Below are 16,697 nucleotides of genomic sequence, written 5' to 3'. Positions count from 1 at the left end.
AGCGTGTGGATGGGCAGAATGTCATTGGCTCTGTTCTCATTCAGGCGATTTGATTGGCTTGTGGACGCATATTGTAGGTGGCGGTCGGTAATCGGATTCACTTTAAGACGTTTCCCGCCCGCTCTTCACTACCAGGCGCTTCTTCTTTCCCAACATAGCGTAAGTCTCGGCCATCAGCCCAATCTTTTATTCGACATGGTTGTCTACAATGGCTAATGCACGTTGAATACTAGTCTGCACTTATCCATTAGGGTGCCCGTTCAGTTATGGCAACCAAGGATGACTCCAAGCCCGTAAACGATGGGGCTCATTTGTTCGCCAACAATGCCGACCAGAGCGATCCCTTTCAAGCATTGTCTTCCAACACTACACAGACTGCAAGAGAACATTCCTCTGAACCCGATGCAGCAACCACAACACAACAATCGGCCAATGCCAATACCGATACAAAGCAAGCTCAAGCTCCTGCTGCTCCTGCTACTACTACTGCTACTACTACCACCGGAGAGGCACAACAACACGTAGACGACACCAACAAGCCTATCGCAGGGGATGCAAGCACTCTATTTGGTGGCGATGATTCCAATATGGATGCATTATTTGGTGGTGGTGGTGGTGGCAATAATAACGTGTCAGGAGCCGACACGTTATTTTCACAGCCGCAACAACCCACTCCAGCTGCTGCTGCTGCCGCTGCCGATTCGCTCTTTGCCCAAGCTCAGCCCACAAGCGACCCCTTTTTTAATGGTCAGTATGATAATGGTGGTAATGGAGGAGCAGCATATCAGTACAATGCAACCGATCAACAATACGCGTCGTATACTCCTCAACAACAAGATCAACACTATAATCAATATACTGCTCAGGATCAACAATATACTCAATATGCCCCTCCTCACCAATATGGACAAGAGCACCAGTATAGTCAACAACAGCAGTATGCTCCTCAAGATCAATATGCCGGATATGCCCAGGATAACAACCAATATCAACAACAACAACAACAACAACAAGGATACGCTTACGATGCTTATGCCAATTATCAGTATCAGCAGGATGCTTATAGCACGACCAGCACCTACCAGCAGATACCTAACTATCAACAACAACCCAATGACGCTGCTACGGGATACTCCGGCTATGATCCTCAACAATACGCACAGAATTATCAATACGTTGATCAACAAAGTGAGCAACAATACATGTATGACCCTCAATCGGCAGCGTATCAACAACAACCAAGCAATGACGCCATGGCACAATATGCTTATGATCCTCAGCAGGTTTATGACCAGCAACAATACCAAGTGACTGATCAACAACAGCAGCCTGGTGTCATGCAAAATGGTCAAGATATGCAAGCTGTTTATCAATCTCAGCAACAGGAACAGGTAAAATCGGTGATTGGCATTGGATGAAAGTATATGGGAGATTGATCAATATCCAAGCATCAAAATCAGCCAACATCTGAGTACGCTTATGCTCCTCCACAGCAACAACATCAACAACAACAGGATCAGGTAAAGTCGATATTGGGATGATGTGAATCTATCAAAGGCTGATTCGTATCCAAGTATCAACAACAACAGCCGACATCTGATTATGCTTATGCTCCTCCTCCTCAACAACAACAACAGCAGCAGGATCAGGTAAATCAATGGGTTGGATGAAGGATGTGTATGGATGGGATCTGATCAATATCCTAGCATCAGCAACAGCAGGCTACGTCCGATTATGCTTATCCTCCTCCTCAACAACAGCAGCAGGATCAGGATCAGGTAAATCAATGTGTTGGATGAAGGATGTGTATGGATGGGATCTGATCGATATCTTAGCAGCAGCAGCCGACATCGGATTTTGCTTATGCTCCTCCTCCTCCTCAACAACAACAGCAGCAGGATCAGGTAAATCAATGCATTGGATGAAGGATGTGTATGGATGGGATCTGATCGATATCTTTGCATCAGCAACAGCAGACGACATCCGATTTTGCTTATGCTCCTCCTCCTCAACAAGTCCCTGAAGTTCAACAAGGACCTCCAGCTGCAACTGAACAATTCAATTATGGTCCTGGTCAACCTTCTATGGAAGCTGAGTCTTCATCGTTACCACCACCTCCTCAACAGCAGCAGCAGCAACAACAGCAACAACCAGAAGTTGGTGAACAGTTCAATTATGGTTCTAGTGATCCTTCATTAGGACATGTATCTGCACCACCACCACCAATGCAACAACAGCAACCTGCTGAGCAGCAGCCACCACAAAATGTTGAGATTGAAGGTGATCAACACAATACCCAGACACAACATGATGTGCTTGCTCAAAAAGAGGATCAACCACAAATGGAAGCGGGCCAAGGTAAAAAATGAATTAGGGAAGGGTCAAAGTAGGATGGTGTTCTAATCAAGAATGTTGTCAATAGAACAATCAGTGAATGGAAATGCTGCTATCCTCAACCCAATGGAACAAGAGACTGCATACGATCTTCAAAGTCATCCACCACCTCATGAAGCCCATGTACCTGATGCAGCGGTCTTTGATCAACAAGCGTATCAGCCATCGACCCAAGAAGATGCAACTGTTCCAGTTGAGCAATACACCTATGATCAACAACAATACAATCAAGTGGATGGCGTTTATTATCAAGAACAAGCACAATACCAGTATCCGACAACTGAGCCAGCAACCTATGAGCAAATGGGTGCTTCAGAAGTTCAATCATCACAACAAGAACAAGAAGCTCAATTTGATACGGGTGTGCCATTGCATCAACAACAGCAGCAGCAGACCATGTCTCCCAAATCGAGTACTGAATTGCAAGAGATCCAAGGAGAACAAGTTGTTCCTAATTTGTATCAAGGAGCGACTGCCAAACCCGATGATGCTTATCCTTCAAGAGAACCCATGTTGCAACAACGTTCATCCATGGAGCAAGGTGGACGTGTATCGATGGAACGTACAAGTACAGTGTATTCTGCTGGAAGCATGTTGAATCGATTGGCGTCGCCCCAGCTGGAACAATTCCTTCCTTGCCCTGACCCTAATTGTGAGGGTGAAAACAAGGCCAAGGCCAAGTTTTGTTGCGAATGTGGTCGTCCCTTGACATCCATTTCTCGTGCTACGACACCTGCTGCTGGCAGTGTTACATCTTCAGTTGCTGCTGCTCATCCTCCTCCACTTAATGAACATGTACCACCATCATCATCAGCATCCTCTTATGATCCATCCTCAGCAGCAGCAATGTATGGCCCACCTGGTACTACTACCCTTCAACAGCAACAACAACAACAACAGCCACCATCGGATATGTATTATCCTGAACAACAACCATATGGTGCTGAGCAACCTGCTACTTTGATGGTGGGTGAAACAAGCACCGAGTATTACCAAAATGAAGCAATTCCAGCAGCAGCAACCGACATGTATGCACAACAACAGCAACAACAATTGCCACCTGATCCTTTGAACAGAGCTCGAGGATGTCCACTTGTTAGCTTTGGCTTTGGTGGTAAACTTTGTGTCATGTTTCCACAAACGGTGCAGCGTTTTACTACTGGGTACGATGCGGGTGCACCCATTACCAAGACCATGCCAAGTGCTATCCAAGTTAGGCAACTCAAGGATGTTCTTGGTGATCAAGATCCCATGTTGCGTAGTCTTTCGGATTTCGTGGGTCCTGTTTTGATGGATAGCAAATCGAGCACCAAGAACAAAAAGAAGGATGCATTGGCATATATGGATAAGCGCATTGCTGATTTGACAGCATTATTACCATCCCCCGATCAGCCATTGGAATACAATCAAGCCGAATGTCGGGTCTTGTTATGGCGTTTGGTTCGCACCTTGTTGGAACAAGAGGGTACTTTTAACGATGGGTAAGTTGATGTATAGTATGTATGGATGGATGGTAGCTAAAACATGTACCTACTTAGTGGAAAACTCGATGAAGCAACTCGTGCGCTTTTACAACCCACTGATCTGGATGCGAACAATGATGACCAAGGGGATTTCAGTGTCCCTGCCTACGCTCAATCCAATGAAGCCACTCATGGTGATGATGATGCTGAGAATGCTGAACGATCCAAAAAGGTGCTTAACAAGTTGGAAACATTGTTGATCAAGGGCGATCGTGCTGGAGCTGTGGAATACGCCATGCAAGAAGATCTTTGGGCCCATGCGTTGATTCTCAGTAGCTGTGTGGATAAGGAATTATGGAAAAAGGTGGTGACAAGCTTTGTGGAACGTGATTTATCAGCATCCGCTGTGAACATGCCACGACAAGATCGATTCAATGTACGAGGGGATAAGCAGTCGCTACGTGTATTGTACTCACTCTTTGCTGGATCGGGGGTTGCATCAGGTATGAGATCATGCGTGTATGGATCGATTATATATATATATTGACTTTTTGATGTTGTAGTATCTGAATTCATGCAAGCTAGCTCCCCTGGTCATCTCATGAATACACCTTTCGCATCATCACAGCCCGCTCAACAACGTGGCAATGACGAGCAATTACATGAATGGCGAATTACATTGGCTCTTATCCTTGCCAATCGGACACCTCGGGATACTGAAGCGATCACTGCTTTGGGTGATGTTCTCCGTAACCATGGATGGCTTGATGCTGCACATATTTGGTACAGTTGGGGAAAAGGGGGTCATGTGAGGCATGTTGTCACTTACATGAAAGGATTATAGTTATCTCGTATCTCCTCAGTCATCCATTCATTCCGGTTTGGATACTCCTCACGTACGAATGACCTTATTGGGTGCTGATGGTCCTAATGCTTCTCACGATATCGATGCTTATTTCTTGACCGAGTTATTTGAATTTGCTCTTTCCACCAAACAAAATGGCGCTGTCTCTCTGCCATTCCTGCAAGGCTACAAACTTATGCACGCTTGGTGGTTAGCGGATCTTGGATTGCTCAACTTGGCGCAACGCTATTGTGAGTCGATTGCAAGTGCTGTCAAAGGATATACCAAGGGTAGCCCATACCTTCATCGGCAATTGTTGGAAAGCATTCGTGAGTTTAATGAGGTTTGCGAGGTCGCTAGTGGACACAGTCTTGGGTACGTATATACGATATGGGATGAAAAGGGTTGTTTATTGACTCATGTGATCTATTTATTAGTGGTGATACTGGATCATGGCTCAAGAACAAGTTATCCAAGAATTCGTTGGATTCATTATGGGGTTCATTGGAAGGCAAATTCAACAAGTTTGTGAGTGGAGAGGATATTCCAGCTGAAGAACCACCAGCAAGGAAGTCCACAGAGATCATGGCAAGACCCTATGATGCTGTTATGGATGGACCACCAGCAAGAAGTGCCTCTGCTTTTGATTTCAGAAATGGAAGAACAAGCGTGGGCCACGAAGGCATTCGAAGAGCTGCTACACCTACTGCGACTATGCCATCCGAAGGTTATAGTCGTCGATCCTCATCGCCTGGTGCACGAGCTGGTCCTTTTGGACATGGTTTTACACCCATTTCTCAGTATCCTGCTCCTTCTGATATCCAACAACAGCAGCAACCAGATCAACAAGTACCACAGCAAGAGGAGAATGCAATGCAACAACCTGGTTATGGTGGATATGGTGCTTATGGATATGGTGCACCTCCTACGAATGCTGCCATGTCACCTTTTGGTCAAGTCGGTTCCACGCCACAATATTCACCTTCCATGTATGATACGCAACAACAACAATATGGTGCTACTCCAGCAGCAGCAGCAGCAGCAGATCAAAATGGATGGTATGATCAACGACATCAATCGTCTTATGAACCATCACCATCAGAGCAAGAAGCAGTACCCAGCTATGAACCTCCATCCAATGATTATTCTGCAGCCACTCCCAGTTATCAGAACGATGAAGAGGATGATGATCTTGGTTTTGGTAATTCGGCTTTGAAAAAGAGTCGATCAGCAACACCCTCATCACCACCCGCTGGCAATGAGAACGATGGTCCTGAAGCACCTGAAAAGACTCAAGAAGCATCGCAAGAAAATGAGCAAGATAAGAAAGGTAGGTTGACTTGAAGAGAGAAAGAGAGAACACGAGGCCTTAAGTGTATTTTCAAAGATGAAGGAAAGGGTGGATGGAGAATATTTTCTCTCTTTTCACGTAGCTCTACGCCATCGGAGGAAAAGAAAGCTGTCAAGGCCAACTTGGGTGAACAAAATACGTTTTACTATGATGAAAAGGAAAAACGCTGGGTCAACAAAGCAGTAAGTAGTGAAATTAATATATTGTGAACGTACCAGCGATATTAAATGTTTGTGTTTTTTAGGCACCTTCTCCTGCACCAGCACCTGCTCTTCCGCCACCTCCAAAAGCTTCAAAGCCAAGTACACCAGCACCACCTTCTGCTACTTCAACGCCTCCTCCTCCTCCACCAGCAGCATCCGCAAGTCCTGCCTTGTCTACTATGAGTGGTCCACCAGGTGGTCCTGCTAGTGCTGGTGGTGGTCCTCCACCTCCTCGTTCAGCTACATCCCCTCCACCTCCTCCATCATCGACGGGTGCACGACGAGCTGGTGGCAGGAAAAAACCTATGCGTTCTCGCTATGTTGATGTCTTTAACCAACCAGGGAATTAGTTGATGTTATATGAATGGATGAATGGATTTGTTTTCTCTCTCTGTTTTATCACCACTAGATCGTTTATATATATATATAATAAAAATAGATGCATGGCATCATTATCCTAAAGTAACTTTATACAAGGTCTTCAACAATAGACGCGTCTTGTGGATCGTAAACGTCGTCGTGGCTCATCCATATATAAACTCCTTCTTCTTCGCATCATGGGTGGTTGTGGTGGAGGTGGTAACATGCGTGTCAATGGAGGGGGTCTTGCACGGGACAACATGCGTCGTCTGCTGCTGCTGCTGTTGTTGTTGTAATAGTATGGATCATCCACATCATCATAGTATGCCTCTTCTTCATCTTCTTCATCCATGCTATCATCATAGTAGGGACCATCCTCTTCATACTTCATGGCGGCCACTGGTGGAGGTGGAGGCAGTGATTGTCGACTATACCCACGATAATAGTACTCGTCATCATCATCATCATCATCCAATCCATCATAATAATCATCTTGATCATACAAATCATCCATCAAGTGGGGTGGGAGGGGTGGAGGATGAGGAGGAGCATACATGCTACAATGGCGTCTTGCACGTAAAAGTCGACTTCGTGGTGGATAATCTTGTTCCATGGATTGAGGTGGTGGTAATGAGGTGGATGAACGTGTCTTCTTCAATATCGATACAGGTTGTTTTTGTTTCGTATGGCCTGTCGATGATGAAGGAGCCAACATGAGGGAAGGAGACGAGGAACAAGGATCATCCATGATCATTTGGTTGCCGTATGAAGAAGGTGAAGGCGTTGTCTCATGATGGATACTGATGCTACTACCACTGCTGGTACTGATATGGCTATTGTTGTTGTTGTTGGTGTTGGTGCTTCCCAAGACACTGATGGGCGTGGTATCATTGCTGCTACTACTGCTACTACTGTAAGCAAGACCTGGGTCACTTGACGACGGCTGTTGTTGTTGTTGAGATGGCAACGGCGATGGTGTATTTGTGCTAACAATATAGGTCGATATAGGTTGCATATGCTGTTGTTGTTGTTTATGCTGCTGTTGCTGCTGCTGCTTTTCTGCACACCTTTTAAAGATGGATAGAATCGACTTGCCCACTTTGCGTGGTTTGGGTGTGTATTCTTTATGCAATCTCAGAACATGTTCCATTTTACAATGTATATACATTACTTACCAAACATGGCATCGGGAGGGCCTTTACTATATTGTTTGGTCAACCATGGGATTATGTTGGTACGTGCCATGATACAATCATGATACGCATTGGCTGTTTTTAAATCAAAAATGAGTAATAGGGATTCTGTATAAAGAAAAATCTCACATACTGTAAGCCATCATGCGATCTTGTCGGCTGGGAATACTTCTTGATTCGGCCATTCGAAGCGCTACATGCTCATTACCGGTACGAGCTGATGGTGTCAAAAAGGGCAGTTGCTGTTCATGTAAACCGGTTGAAGCCATAACGGCATGTGCTGGTTGTTCTTGATACGGGTCTTCAGCTGGCACCTCATATTGTTGTTGTTGTTGATAGTGAAAAGAAGACGATGGTTGTTGCTTGTAACCGGTTGATGAGGATGTTGCCATGACGATATCAGCTTGAGGAGAAGATTTCCCCCCTTCAGTCATTCCAAACGTCGACTTTAAAGAAGGTAAACTCTTGGGTCGAGATATCCATCGTCGTGCAGGCTTATCATTTTTAGTACTTGTACTACCACTCTTGTGATCCGTGCTGCTGCCAAATGTTTGCTTGACTCGGTCGGCAATGCATCCAAAGCTGATACCACCATAGCTCGTTCCGTTCCTACTATCAATAATAGTACTCTGTGATCGTGTAGGTGTGACACGTTCTTTGGGGAGCTCCATTTGGTCGTAGAGTGGCGTGTTGTTTTCACGACGCCGTGCACGATTGCACTTGTAGCATATACAAACAGAAGGTCTATCTTCGGTGACGGGACACACATCATAATCATCGTACGATGCGCTTTGTGGTGTTCTAGTTTGTCTCAATTCTTAATGATGGGGATAAATGAAAAGCACAATGAGAAAATAAATGCGTACCTGGCTTCAATTTCATGTTTTTCGCCTTCGTCATCTGACTCCAACAAGATGGGTGGTGCGTCATTATTGTCGATGGGGTACTCGTTGGTGGTGATGGTGGATGAAGGCACATTTCCCGTTTGAGTTGGTTTTGGGCTATCTACTCACCTATTTAGTAGTCTGCCCTCTCTTTTAATGATGAAGCATACCTCCAAGGTAATCATTAATCTCGGCAAAAAGTTCCTGAAGCATCTCTGCATAGGCATGATGAGTGGATTACTTTGCGATTTCTACGAGTAATGTGTTTATGAGTACCCTGGCTTCGAGTGCTTTGTGTTCGTGGCCTTGTACGCATTGAAAAATAATCAAGGGAGGAAAGAAAGAAAAACAAAAACAGTAGTTCGAGCCAAAAACCCATATACCTCGACGATGAAAACATTTCCATTTTGGGATCTTGTCGGCTGTTTTGAACGGAGACACCCGATGCATGACACCACCACCCGAAATCGTGTGTAAACATTGCATAGTAACACACACACACATATATAAACGCACGTTCACAGCATACTATGCTTTTATGAACATGTTCATTGCAATGTGGATCATGCTATTAACAGGCTGCTTGATTCTCATGTTACACGAAATGGTATTCCAGGTACCATGAAAACAACAACATAAAGACATTCATGATAGCTGGCAAGGCCGTATACAATGAGTAGTCTGTGCACTAGCAAAACCAAAATGCGACGTTAAGGGTAATGGTATGGAGAGCGGATTATGATTTAGTCCAAGCTCTCTGTACAACAACAATAGTAATAATGTGTGGTGTGGCATACACGTATGATTATGTATGTACGTTTGCCATCAGCAAGATTGCTTCCTAGGAATATCAAGGAGGTGTGTATAATAAAGAAGGGGGGTGAAACGGAGTGATCAAAGGCGTGTCCCAGGCACCTGTATAAGCGCTGTACTGCTATTCAAAGTTATAAAGGGTTGGGATGATGCTTTCTCCAGCACCAGAGGATGATTTTTCATAAATGGCCAGGTAAATAAAGCATGTCATGAATAGTAGTGCAGTGCTGGATAACATTCCAACAGCAATATTAGCAGCAGCAGCAGCAGCAAAAGGGAAAATCCCTGTTGCATCCTTGCTTTTTGCTCTTTCCCCCCAACACAACCCCGCATCCAGTAGCCCTTTATTTTTTCTTTTCTGGCGTCCCTTTTTTATGTTCCTTTTCCTTGGCCTGTTTTCTTATTCCTCTTTCCTACCCTTTATTCTTGAACGATAAATGTCATCTTCATCACTTATCACTGAACCTGCTGCGGTGAGTTTTCTTTTTCTATAACACATAGACCCACGGAGAAAAAAACAACCACATCCAAACTCATGCTACGATCTCTTTCTTTTTCCCACCACCATACTACCCTTGGCAATCACTCCATATCATCATCAACCAGGTCTCGTTGGAAGGATATGTCGGCTTTGACACCATCACACAGCAAATTGAAAAGAAATTGTTGAAACGTGGTTTCCACTTTAATGTCATGGTAGTTGGTAAGTTGGATATTAGCTATGCTTCTTCCTCCTCCTCCTTGTGGGGTGTAGATCCATATCGCCGTTTGGTATCGTCTTATGCTGACATTAGTGTAGGGCAATCCGGTCTAGGCAAATCAACGCTCGTGAACACCATCTTTGCATCACATTTGATTGAAAGCAAGGCACGCTTGGCTACTGAAGAACCACCACGACAGACAACAGAGATTCAAACGGTGTCCCATTGTGAGTGTATATCAAGGCTAATCCAACTACTGTTGTTGTTGTTGTTGTTGTATATCTAATTATCATCACGATTCCCAGTGATTGAGGAGAACGGAGTGCGTCTGAGACTCAACATTGTGGATACCCCTGGTTACGGAGATCAGGTGAACAACGAGAACTGGTAATAAGGGCGATAATGATCGTATCATGATGTGATGCTGATGGCGTGCGTGTATATGGTTGCAGCTGGGAACCCATTATCAAATACATCAAGGATCAACATTCGGCTTATTTGCGAAAGGAATTAACCGCTACTCGTGATCGCTATATCCAAGATAGTCGTGTGCATTGTTGTCTCTTCTTTATCAGCCCCACAGGTCATGCGTAAGTCATCGTTGACACCATTGGGTAGCAACAGCAGCAGCACCTCTTTTAACGTCGTTGGTCATTGTAGCTTGAAGCCCATTGACATTGTTGTGCTCAAGAAACTGTCCGAGGTTGTCAATGTTGTGCCTGTCATTGCCAAGTCAGATTCGTTGACGATTGAAGAACGCCACGCTTTCAAGCAAAGGGTAACGTAACGAATGAATGATTGGCCTCCGCCATAATTCTAATGCATAAATTACACCCGCACAGATCAAGGCTGAGTTGGTGTTCCACAACATCAAGTTGTACCCTTATGAGAGCGACGAGGATGATGAGCAAGAACAAGCTCTCAATGAAAGTATTCGTGTACGTGTAAATGATGCATCATCGCTGGTAGGTTGATTCTAATTGGTCTCTAATATATAGGAGCTGCTGCCTTTTGCCATCGTTGGCTCAGAGCGCAATGTAACCATTGATGGCAAAGCTGTGCGAGGTCGCAAGAATCGATATGGTGTCATTAACGGTAAGAAGGGTGTTTTATGGTGATGATGGATGATACGGATACTAATGATGGACATCTATAGTGGAGAATGAAGAGCACTGTGAATTCATTTACTTGCGCAACTTTTTGACACGTACACATCTACAAGATTTGATTGAAACCACAGCCCAAATTCATTATGAAGCATTCCGTGCCAAACAACTTTTGGCTATCAAAGAATCGACCAATCCATCGAGTGCAAGCACAGCATCCCAGCCTTCAGCTGCTGCCACATCCCAAGACACTCTCCCCAATAGCCCCCCTGTTGCTGTGAGCCCAGCTATGGGAAGCCCTGCTCAATCCAACCAGTAAGTATACATCCATTTAACACCTTCATCCAACAATGGGACTCACACGCTATGTACTAGATCCGTGCCTGCTTTTGGTTAACGTAGCTAAAACTACCCCAACACACGATACTATTCTTCCTTTTTGATCTTATCTCCTCGCTAATTATTGAGTTGTCTTTTTTTGTGTGCAATCATTCAAGCTTTAGTGTGTTCTCGCCCATCCCACCACCAACTACTATTGATTCCTTTCTTTGTACACACACATTTATTTTCAATATTATGATGTGTCTTTTACATTGCTATTATCCTCCTCTGTTGATGGCTTCTTTTTGTTGTTATTCTTCTTTTTCTTTTCCTTCTTTGGCTTTGTTGACATGTCCTCACTGTAATCCAAACGCAAGACACCACCGGCGACTTCTTTGCCAGAGAGCTTCTTGATAACCTTTTTGGCTTCATCCACGGAGGACATCTTGACATAGCCTACGCCTTTGGGTCGCTTGAGACTCTTTTTATTGTGACTGAGAGGTATCCGGATATCACCCACGATGGTGCCATATTTGCTGAACTTTTTGTGCACTGCCTTTTCAATGTCTGCGATTTCAAGCATGGTATCAAAACCAGTAAAGAACACCACTTCCGATTGTCCATTGGCAACACTTTCTTTGGCAAGTTTGACTTTGAGTTTGCCTTCGCCTTCCACCAACGGGATACCATCCATCTTGAGTGCTGCCTCAACAGCCGATTTGTTGTCAAATTCAATATGGGCATAGCGTGGCGTCAGTTTTACTCGCTGAATGTTGCCACAACCACCAAAATGGGTACGTAGCGCCGTCTCGGTTACGGTTGCCTTGATACCGGTAACAAAGACAATATGCGCCTTGAGATTCTCTGGTAGATCGATCTTGGGTTTCTTTGGCTCTGCTACAACAGCACCATCGTCATCATTGAACTTGCGTTTGTTGTTGCGCTGGAATCGGGAATTGCTCTCTTGCAAACGAGCTCGATCGGGGTGGATCAACATGGTAAAGAAAGAAAGGACAATGTAAGAATATTTTTGGCTGTCAACCCAGCATGAAAATCCAAGGGGAGATTCACACACCACTCGCTCAAAATTGCCATGGCTACAATGATCTTCCGCCGTATATCGATCTTACAGGATTTAAATCACAAAAAAGGGAGGTGTGTTATGTACGGCGTATCGACAACATCTAATCACAAAGGAGGTGCGCTATACAATCGAATACAGTCTTTGTTCAAAACACAATGAATCAATTAGACCCTTTCTCTTCCTCTCTTTTACCTTTTTTATGTAATAATAAGGGATCTTCCTTCTTTGTTGGAGAGAATGAATGAGAAAAACGAAGGTCTGTGGATACAATGAAGGTGATGGCATCCATGGTGATTTGGTTATGTGATTCCTGCAGAGTTGTTCTCTTTTTTTATGGAGACGACAATGACATCGGTGTAACGACAAGGACACAAACAAGCGTGGTTTACCCTTCTCATGGCAAGGTGACGTTGCTTGACAGATTCCTTTTTCTATGTGTGCCTTGGATGGCAGTCATGACTACGGCGACTATGATAGATGAAGACGACCATGGCAAGGTAGCAAGAAGCATCGTTATTCGGATACTTGCAATTATCTATGTAGCCTATTCCCTTCTTACTGTTGCTTGTGGATTATAGCTTAGATGATGGGATAATAAAAGTGGCTCTGTGATCGGTCTTGTAATAAAGATAAGTACTCTATTTTTCATCTGGATCAAGCGCAATGATGATGCATCTCGCAAAGGCTACTACAGTAACCTAATGATTGACATGGGCAGCTGTTCCACTTGGATGATTTCAACAGCATTGTGTCTTAGTTGCAGGATAAATGTAGAGACTTGGTTACATATACAACAATGCATGGAATGAGACTTGGTAATGATGGCATCGATACACACATACCACGACAACATTGATAGATGAGCACACCATAACAACATCACTTGGATCGTGAGTTTTTATTTTCAATTTACGTACATACAAGATCAGCCAAATGTTATTTGGTAGTGCGTTATCAGACATGCAAAGACAAGGATGTTTAATCAATCAAAGAACATGGTTTAATGATTACAATACTATAATAAACAAGCAGCTGTTGGTTTCCTAAAGCCAAGGCTAAAGTACTCACAGGGATGACCAACGAGAAGGTCGCTACTCAACCATCCCCAACCTCTACCTGTAGGCACCAATTCCAGGTCGACGAGGCCGCTTGTACATGCCACTTTAAGGTGCCGGGACTTGACGCGCCAAAACCTCGTTTGGAAGAAACCATGCTTGTGTCTTTGTTGAGATAGAAAAGTGTAGCATGTTTTTGGTGAGCGAGAGCAAATAGGTGAAAGAATACTTATCTTCCCTCCTAGTTTCCTTCCAATGAATCCTTTGGCATTACCCAAACAAGAGCCACTTGTTGGTATCTTTGGATAGCGGTCTTTTATTAGTGCACCCTGGACACTGCTACCGGTCTGCATTTCGTCCTCGGCCAAACGCCCATACAACACGCCGACACGTAGTGGGCAGCCAGTTTACGAGGAATGGCCAACATCCTCGCTACCTCCTTATCAAGATCTGCTGGGATTCATGGAAGCCTTGTGTGGAAACCGGGCTGGTGAGGGGCGGCAAAGAGTTTCCAATGCACACCATTAGGTCCCCCAAGTCGCTGCAAACAAGGCACGGTGAGTACTACAAGCAACACAACGAAAAGATAGAAACAACTTACTTTGGCCAAAACATCGTGATAGTAGGAAAAGCACGCACGCCATGCGAGTCGATCGAGTGAGTTGAGAAGAAAAAGGTGGAGGTTGCCAAGTGGTCCGCAGCAATTTGTTTCTGGTCGCGACGCTGCTGAACTTAAAATTGAGGCGTCTCCATGGACCCCCGACCTCATAATGGCTAAGGCGCCAGACTTTGATTTTTGCGGCTTGAGTCGGGAGCTTCCACACAACATCACTTGCCCCAAAGTCATAACGTGTTGCTCTTGTATGGCTATGATGAATATGGTTGTAGTAAAAGTATAGGGTATTCAGGAATAAAAGCATCGTTAATATACATCATCATCGTGTACTGCTGGTATTGTTGTTGATCCAAGCATTTATGTATGTGGCTCTCAAGTAATAGCACTGCCCATCCAACGAATGCATCATGAATAATGAGTGGTTTGATCTCTGCTTGAGGCGACGTGAATTCTACATTACCGATCAAACACATATACATACACTAGTATCTGTTTTATTTCATTGTACATGCCCCTCGTAACTTTCTAACCGGGCTGTGAAGGCATCAAGCATGGTCCGTGCGCATCACCTTTTATGCAGCTCGACACTCCACAGAATCCAAATGCGATATGGAGCCACCATTATTGCCATACACAAATCTTGACACACCTTCACTATTGGATGTTGTATACTTACTTACCTTCCTCAAGGCAAACATGATCATGATCCATTTGTGCAACAATCTGTCAAGGACGCTCGTGTGTAACTACCACGTGCCATTACACTCAGCAGCACTTCATCTTTCTGTTCATGCAGCCGACACCATCCATTAGGAAAAGCAACTCCATCACGCTTACAAAGTTATGTAAACATAAACGTGCTCAGAAGTCTCCAAACTTTACAATGAAATGGGTTTTATTAGGCCGGCCCGGCTTGGCCAACAAGGCGTTGTGGTGAAAGTTTCGCGTTCAATGTCGCAAACAGCCCAAAAAATATTTTTTTGGTCGTCGTCGAAAGAGGTTGAGCCCCGGATCCAGTTTGGCTGGTAGCGACATTGCGAAATCTGGGATTGGCCACGATGAACGCAAAACTTTCATACAAGGTGAAGCACAAGGCCGAGCCCATTGCTCTAATAAAAACCCCACGTTTGATTGTAAAGTTTGGAGATACAGGCACCTTTATGTTTGTAAGCGTGGTGCTATATGAGCTGTCGTCTTTGTTCATTGCCAAGTAGTTAGACTTCGAGAGCCAGCGATGCAGAAGACCCTTTGGGTAACTCAGCTAAAAAGTCAGACTTTGTGAATAATGCATGAACGGTACGCAACCCTCACTTTTACGTCATACATTGGCAGCTAATAGCCACTTTTGTGCATTCCCAACTTTTGTGCATTCTATCGTAGGTGGACGATGTTTCCTGCGCCAGACATTCATTTCCAGATTAAAGTAGGTTGATCCGAGCTGATTTGGTTGAGTTACGCTCACACAAGATTACATCGGTTGAGCTACATCGAGCGTGCTTTATGTCCAGAGTGATGTAATCTCTCTTTGACCGTAGCTCAGTCAAATCAGCTCGGATCAACCTACTTTAATCATGGAAATGAATGTCTAGAGCAGGGGCACGTTCCCATGAAGTGGATCTCGCAACAATGATGATTGGATAAAAGTGGCTCGTTATAGCTAGCACACATGCTTGTTCTAGATGATCCATAAAGTAATTATACATTGACCCTTTCATTCATGCAAACGTGTTTCGAGTTACCGAAGAGGTTCTCTGTATCTTGCTCTGCCAGGGTCCAGCTAGATTGTCGAACAAAGACCTCCCCTCATACAGCATCACGCTTACAAACATAAACGTGCCTGTATCTCCAAACTTTACAATCAAACGTGTGGTTTTTATTAGAGCAATAGGCTCGGCTTGGCCAACAGCACCTTGTGTGAAAGTTTCACGTTCAATGTCGCAAACAGCCCAAAAATATTTTTTTTGCTCGTCGTCGTCGAAGAGGTCGACCCCCAGATCCAGTTTGGCTGGTAAAGCATTACTGTAATCTGGGGATTGGCAAGGTTGATCGTGAAACTTTCACGCAAGGTGCAGTTGGCCAAGCCGAGCACACTGTTCTATCAAAGACCCCACGTTTGATTGTAAAGTTCGGAGATACAGACACCTTTATGTTTGTAAGCGTGATGCTATATGAGAAGTGGTCTTTGTTCAATGCCAAATAGCTAGGCCTGATAGAGCCAAAGATGCAGAAGGACGTTTGTGTAACTGGGTTAAAAAGTTTGGACTTCAGGGACCATGCATGAAGCAATACGTAACTGAACGAAGTAAATT

General features: G+C 44.4%; 4 protein-coding genes across 4 annotated transcripts; 2 read left to right on the top strand and 2 right to left on the bottom strand.

Annotated features, from left to right (window-relative positions):
- Nucleotides 1–266: 266 nt before the first annotated feature.
- O0I10_005624 (uncharacterized protein) lies at nt 267–6,605 on the top strand (the record flags this gene model as incomplete). The annotated part of the gene is made up of 13 exons (XM_058485662.1): nt 267–1,391; nt 1,461–1,520; nt 1,575–1,649; nt 1,707–1,778; nt 1,836–1,904; nt 1,968–2,358; nt 2,423–3,875; nt 3,933–4,360; nt 4,421–4,640; nt 4,702–5,076; nt 5,139–6,031; nt 6,089–6,234; nt 6,297–6,605. 13 exons carry the CDS (start codon nt 267–269, stop codon nt 6,603–6,605), a joined length of 5,616 nt encoding a protein of 1,871 aa, XP_058343497.1.
- Nucleotides 6,606–6,736: 131 nt separating this feature from the next.
- O0I10_005623 (uncharacterized protein) lies at nt 6,737–8,905 on the bottom strand (the record flags this gene model as incomplete). The annotated part of the gene is made up of 5 exons (XM_058485661.1): nt 6,737–7,737; nt 7,791–7,883; nt 7,942–8,609; nt 8,675–8,813; nt 8,863–8,905. 5 exons carry the CDS (start codon nt 8,903–8,905, stop codon nt 6,737–6,739), a joined length of 1,944 nt encoding a protein of 647 aa, XP_058343496.1.
- Nucleotides 8,906–9,942: 1,037 nt separating this feature from the next.
- O0I10_005622 (uncharacterized protein) lies at nt 9,943–11,709 on the top strand (the record flags this gene model as incomplete). The annotated part of the gene is made up of 10 exons (XM_058485660.1): nt 9,943–9,978; nt 10,112–10,208; nt 10,305–10,433; nt 10,512–10,593; nt 10,659–10,796; nt 10,867–10,984; nt 11,049–11,144; nt 11,205–11,301; nt 11,363–11,627; nt 11,688–11,709. The coding sequence occupies 10 exons, from the start codon at nt 9,943–9,945 to the stop codon at nt 11,707–11,709; spliced, it is 1,080 nt and encodes a 359-aa protein (XP_058343495.1).
- A 177-nt stretch (nt 11,710–11,886) lies between these two features.
- Nucleotides 11,887–12,630, bottom strand: O0I10_005621 (uncharacterized protein; the record flags this gene model as incomplete). The annotated part of the gene is made up of 1 exon (XM_058485659.1): nt 11,887–12,630. The coding sequence occupies one exon, from the start codon at nt 12,628–12,630 to the stop codon at nt 11,887–11,889; it is 744 nt and encodes a 247-aa protein (XP_058343494.1).
- Between the last annotated feature and the right edge of the window lie 4,067 nt (nt 12,631–16,697).

Source organism: Lichtheimia ornata (genome assembly GCF_029851405.1).
Source record: "Lichtheimia ornata isolate CBS 291.66 chromosome Unknown scaffold00023, whole genome shotgun sequence".
Lineage (NCBI taxonomy): Eukaryota > Fungi > Mucoromycota > Mucoromycetes > Mucorales > Lichtheimiaceae > Lichtheimia > Lichtheimia ornata.
The sequence above is the reverse complement of the archived record's forward strand: the minus strand, read 5'-3'. Positions and strand labels throughout refer to the sequence as shown.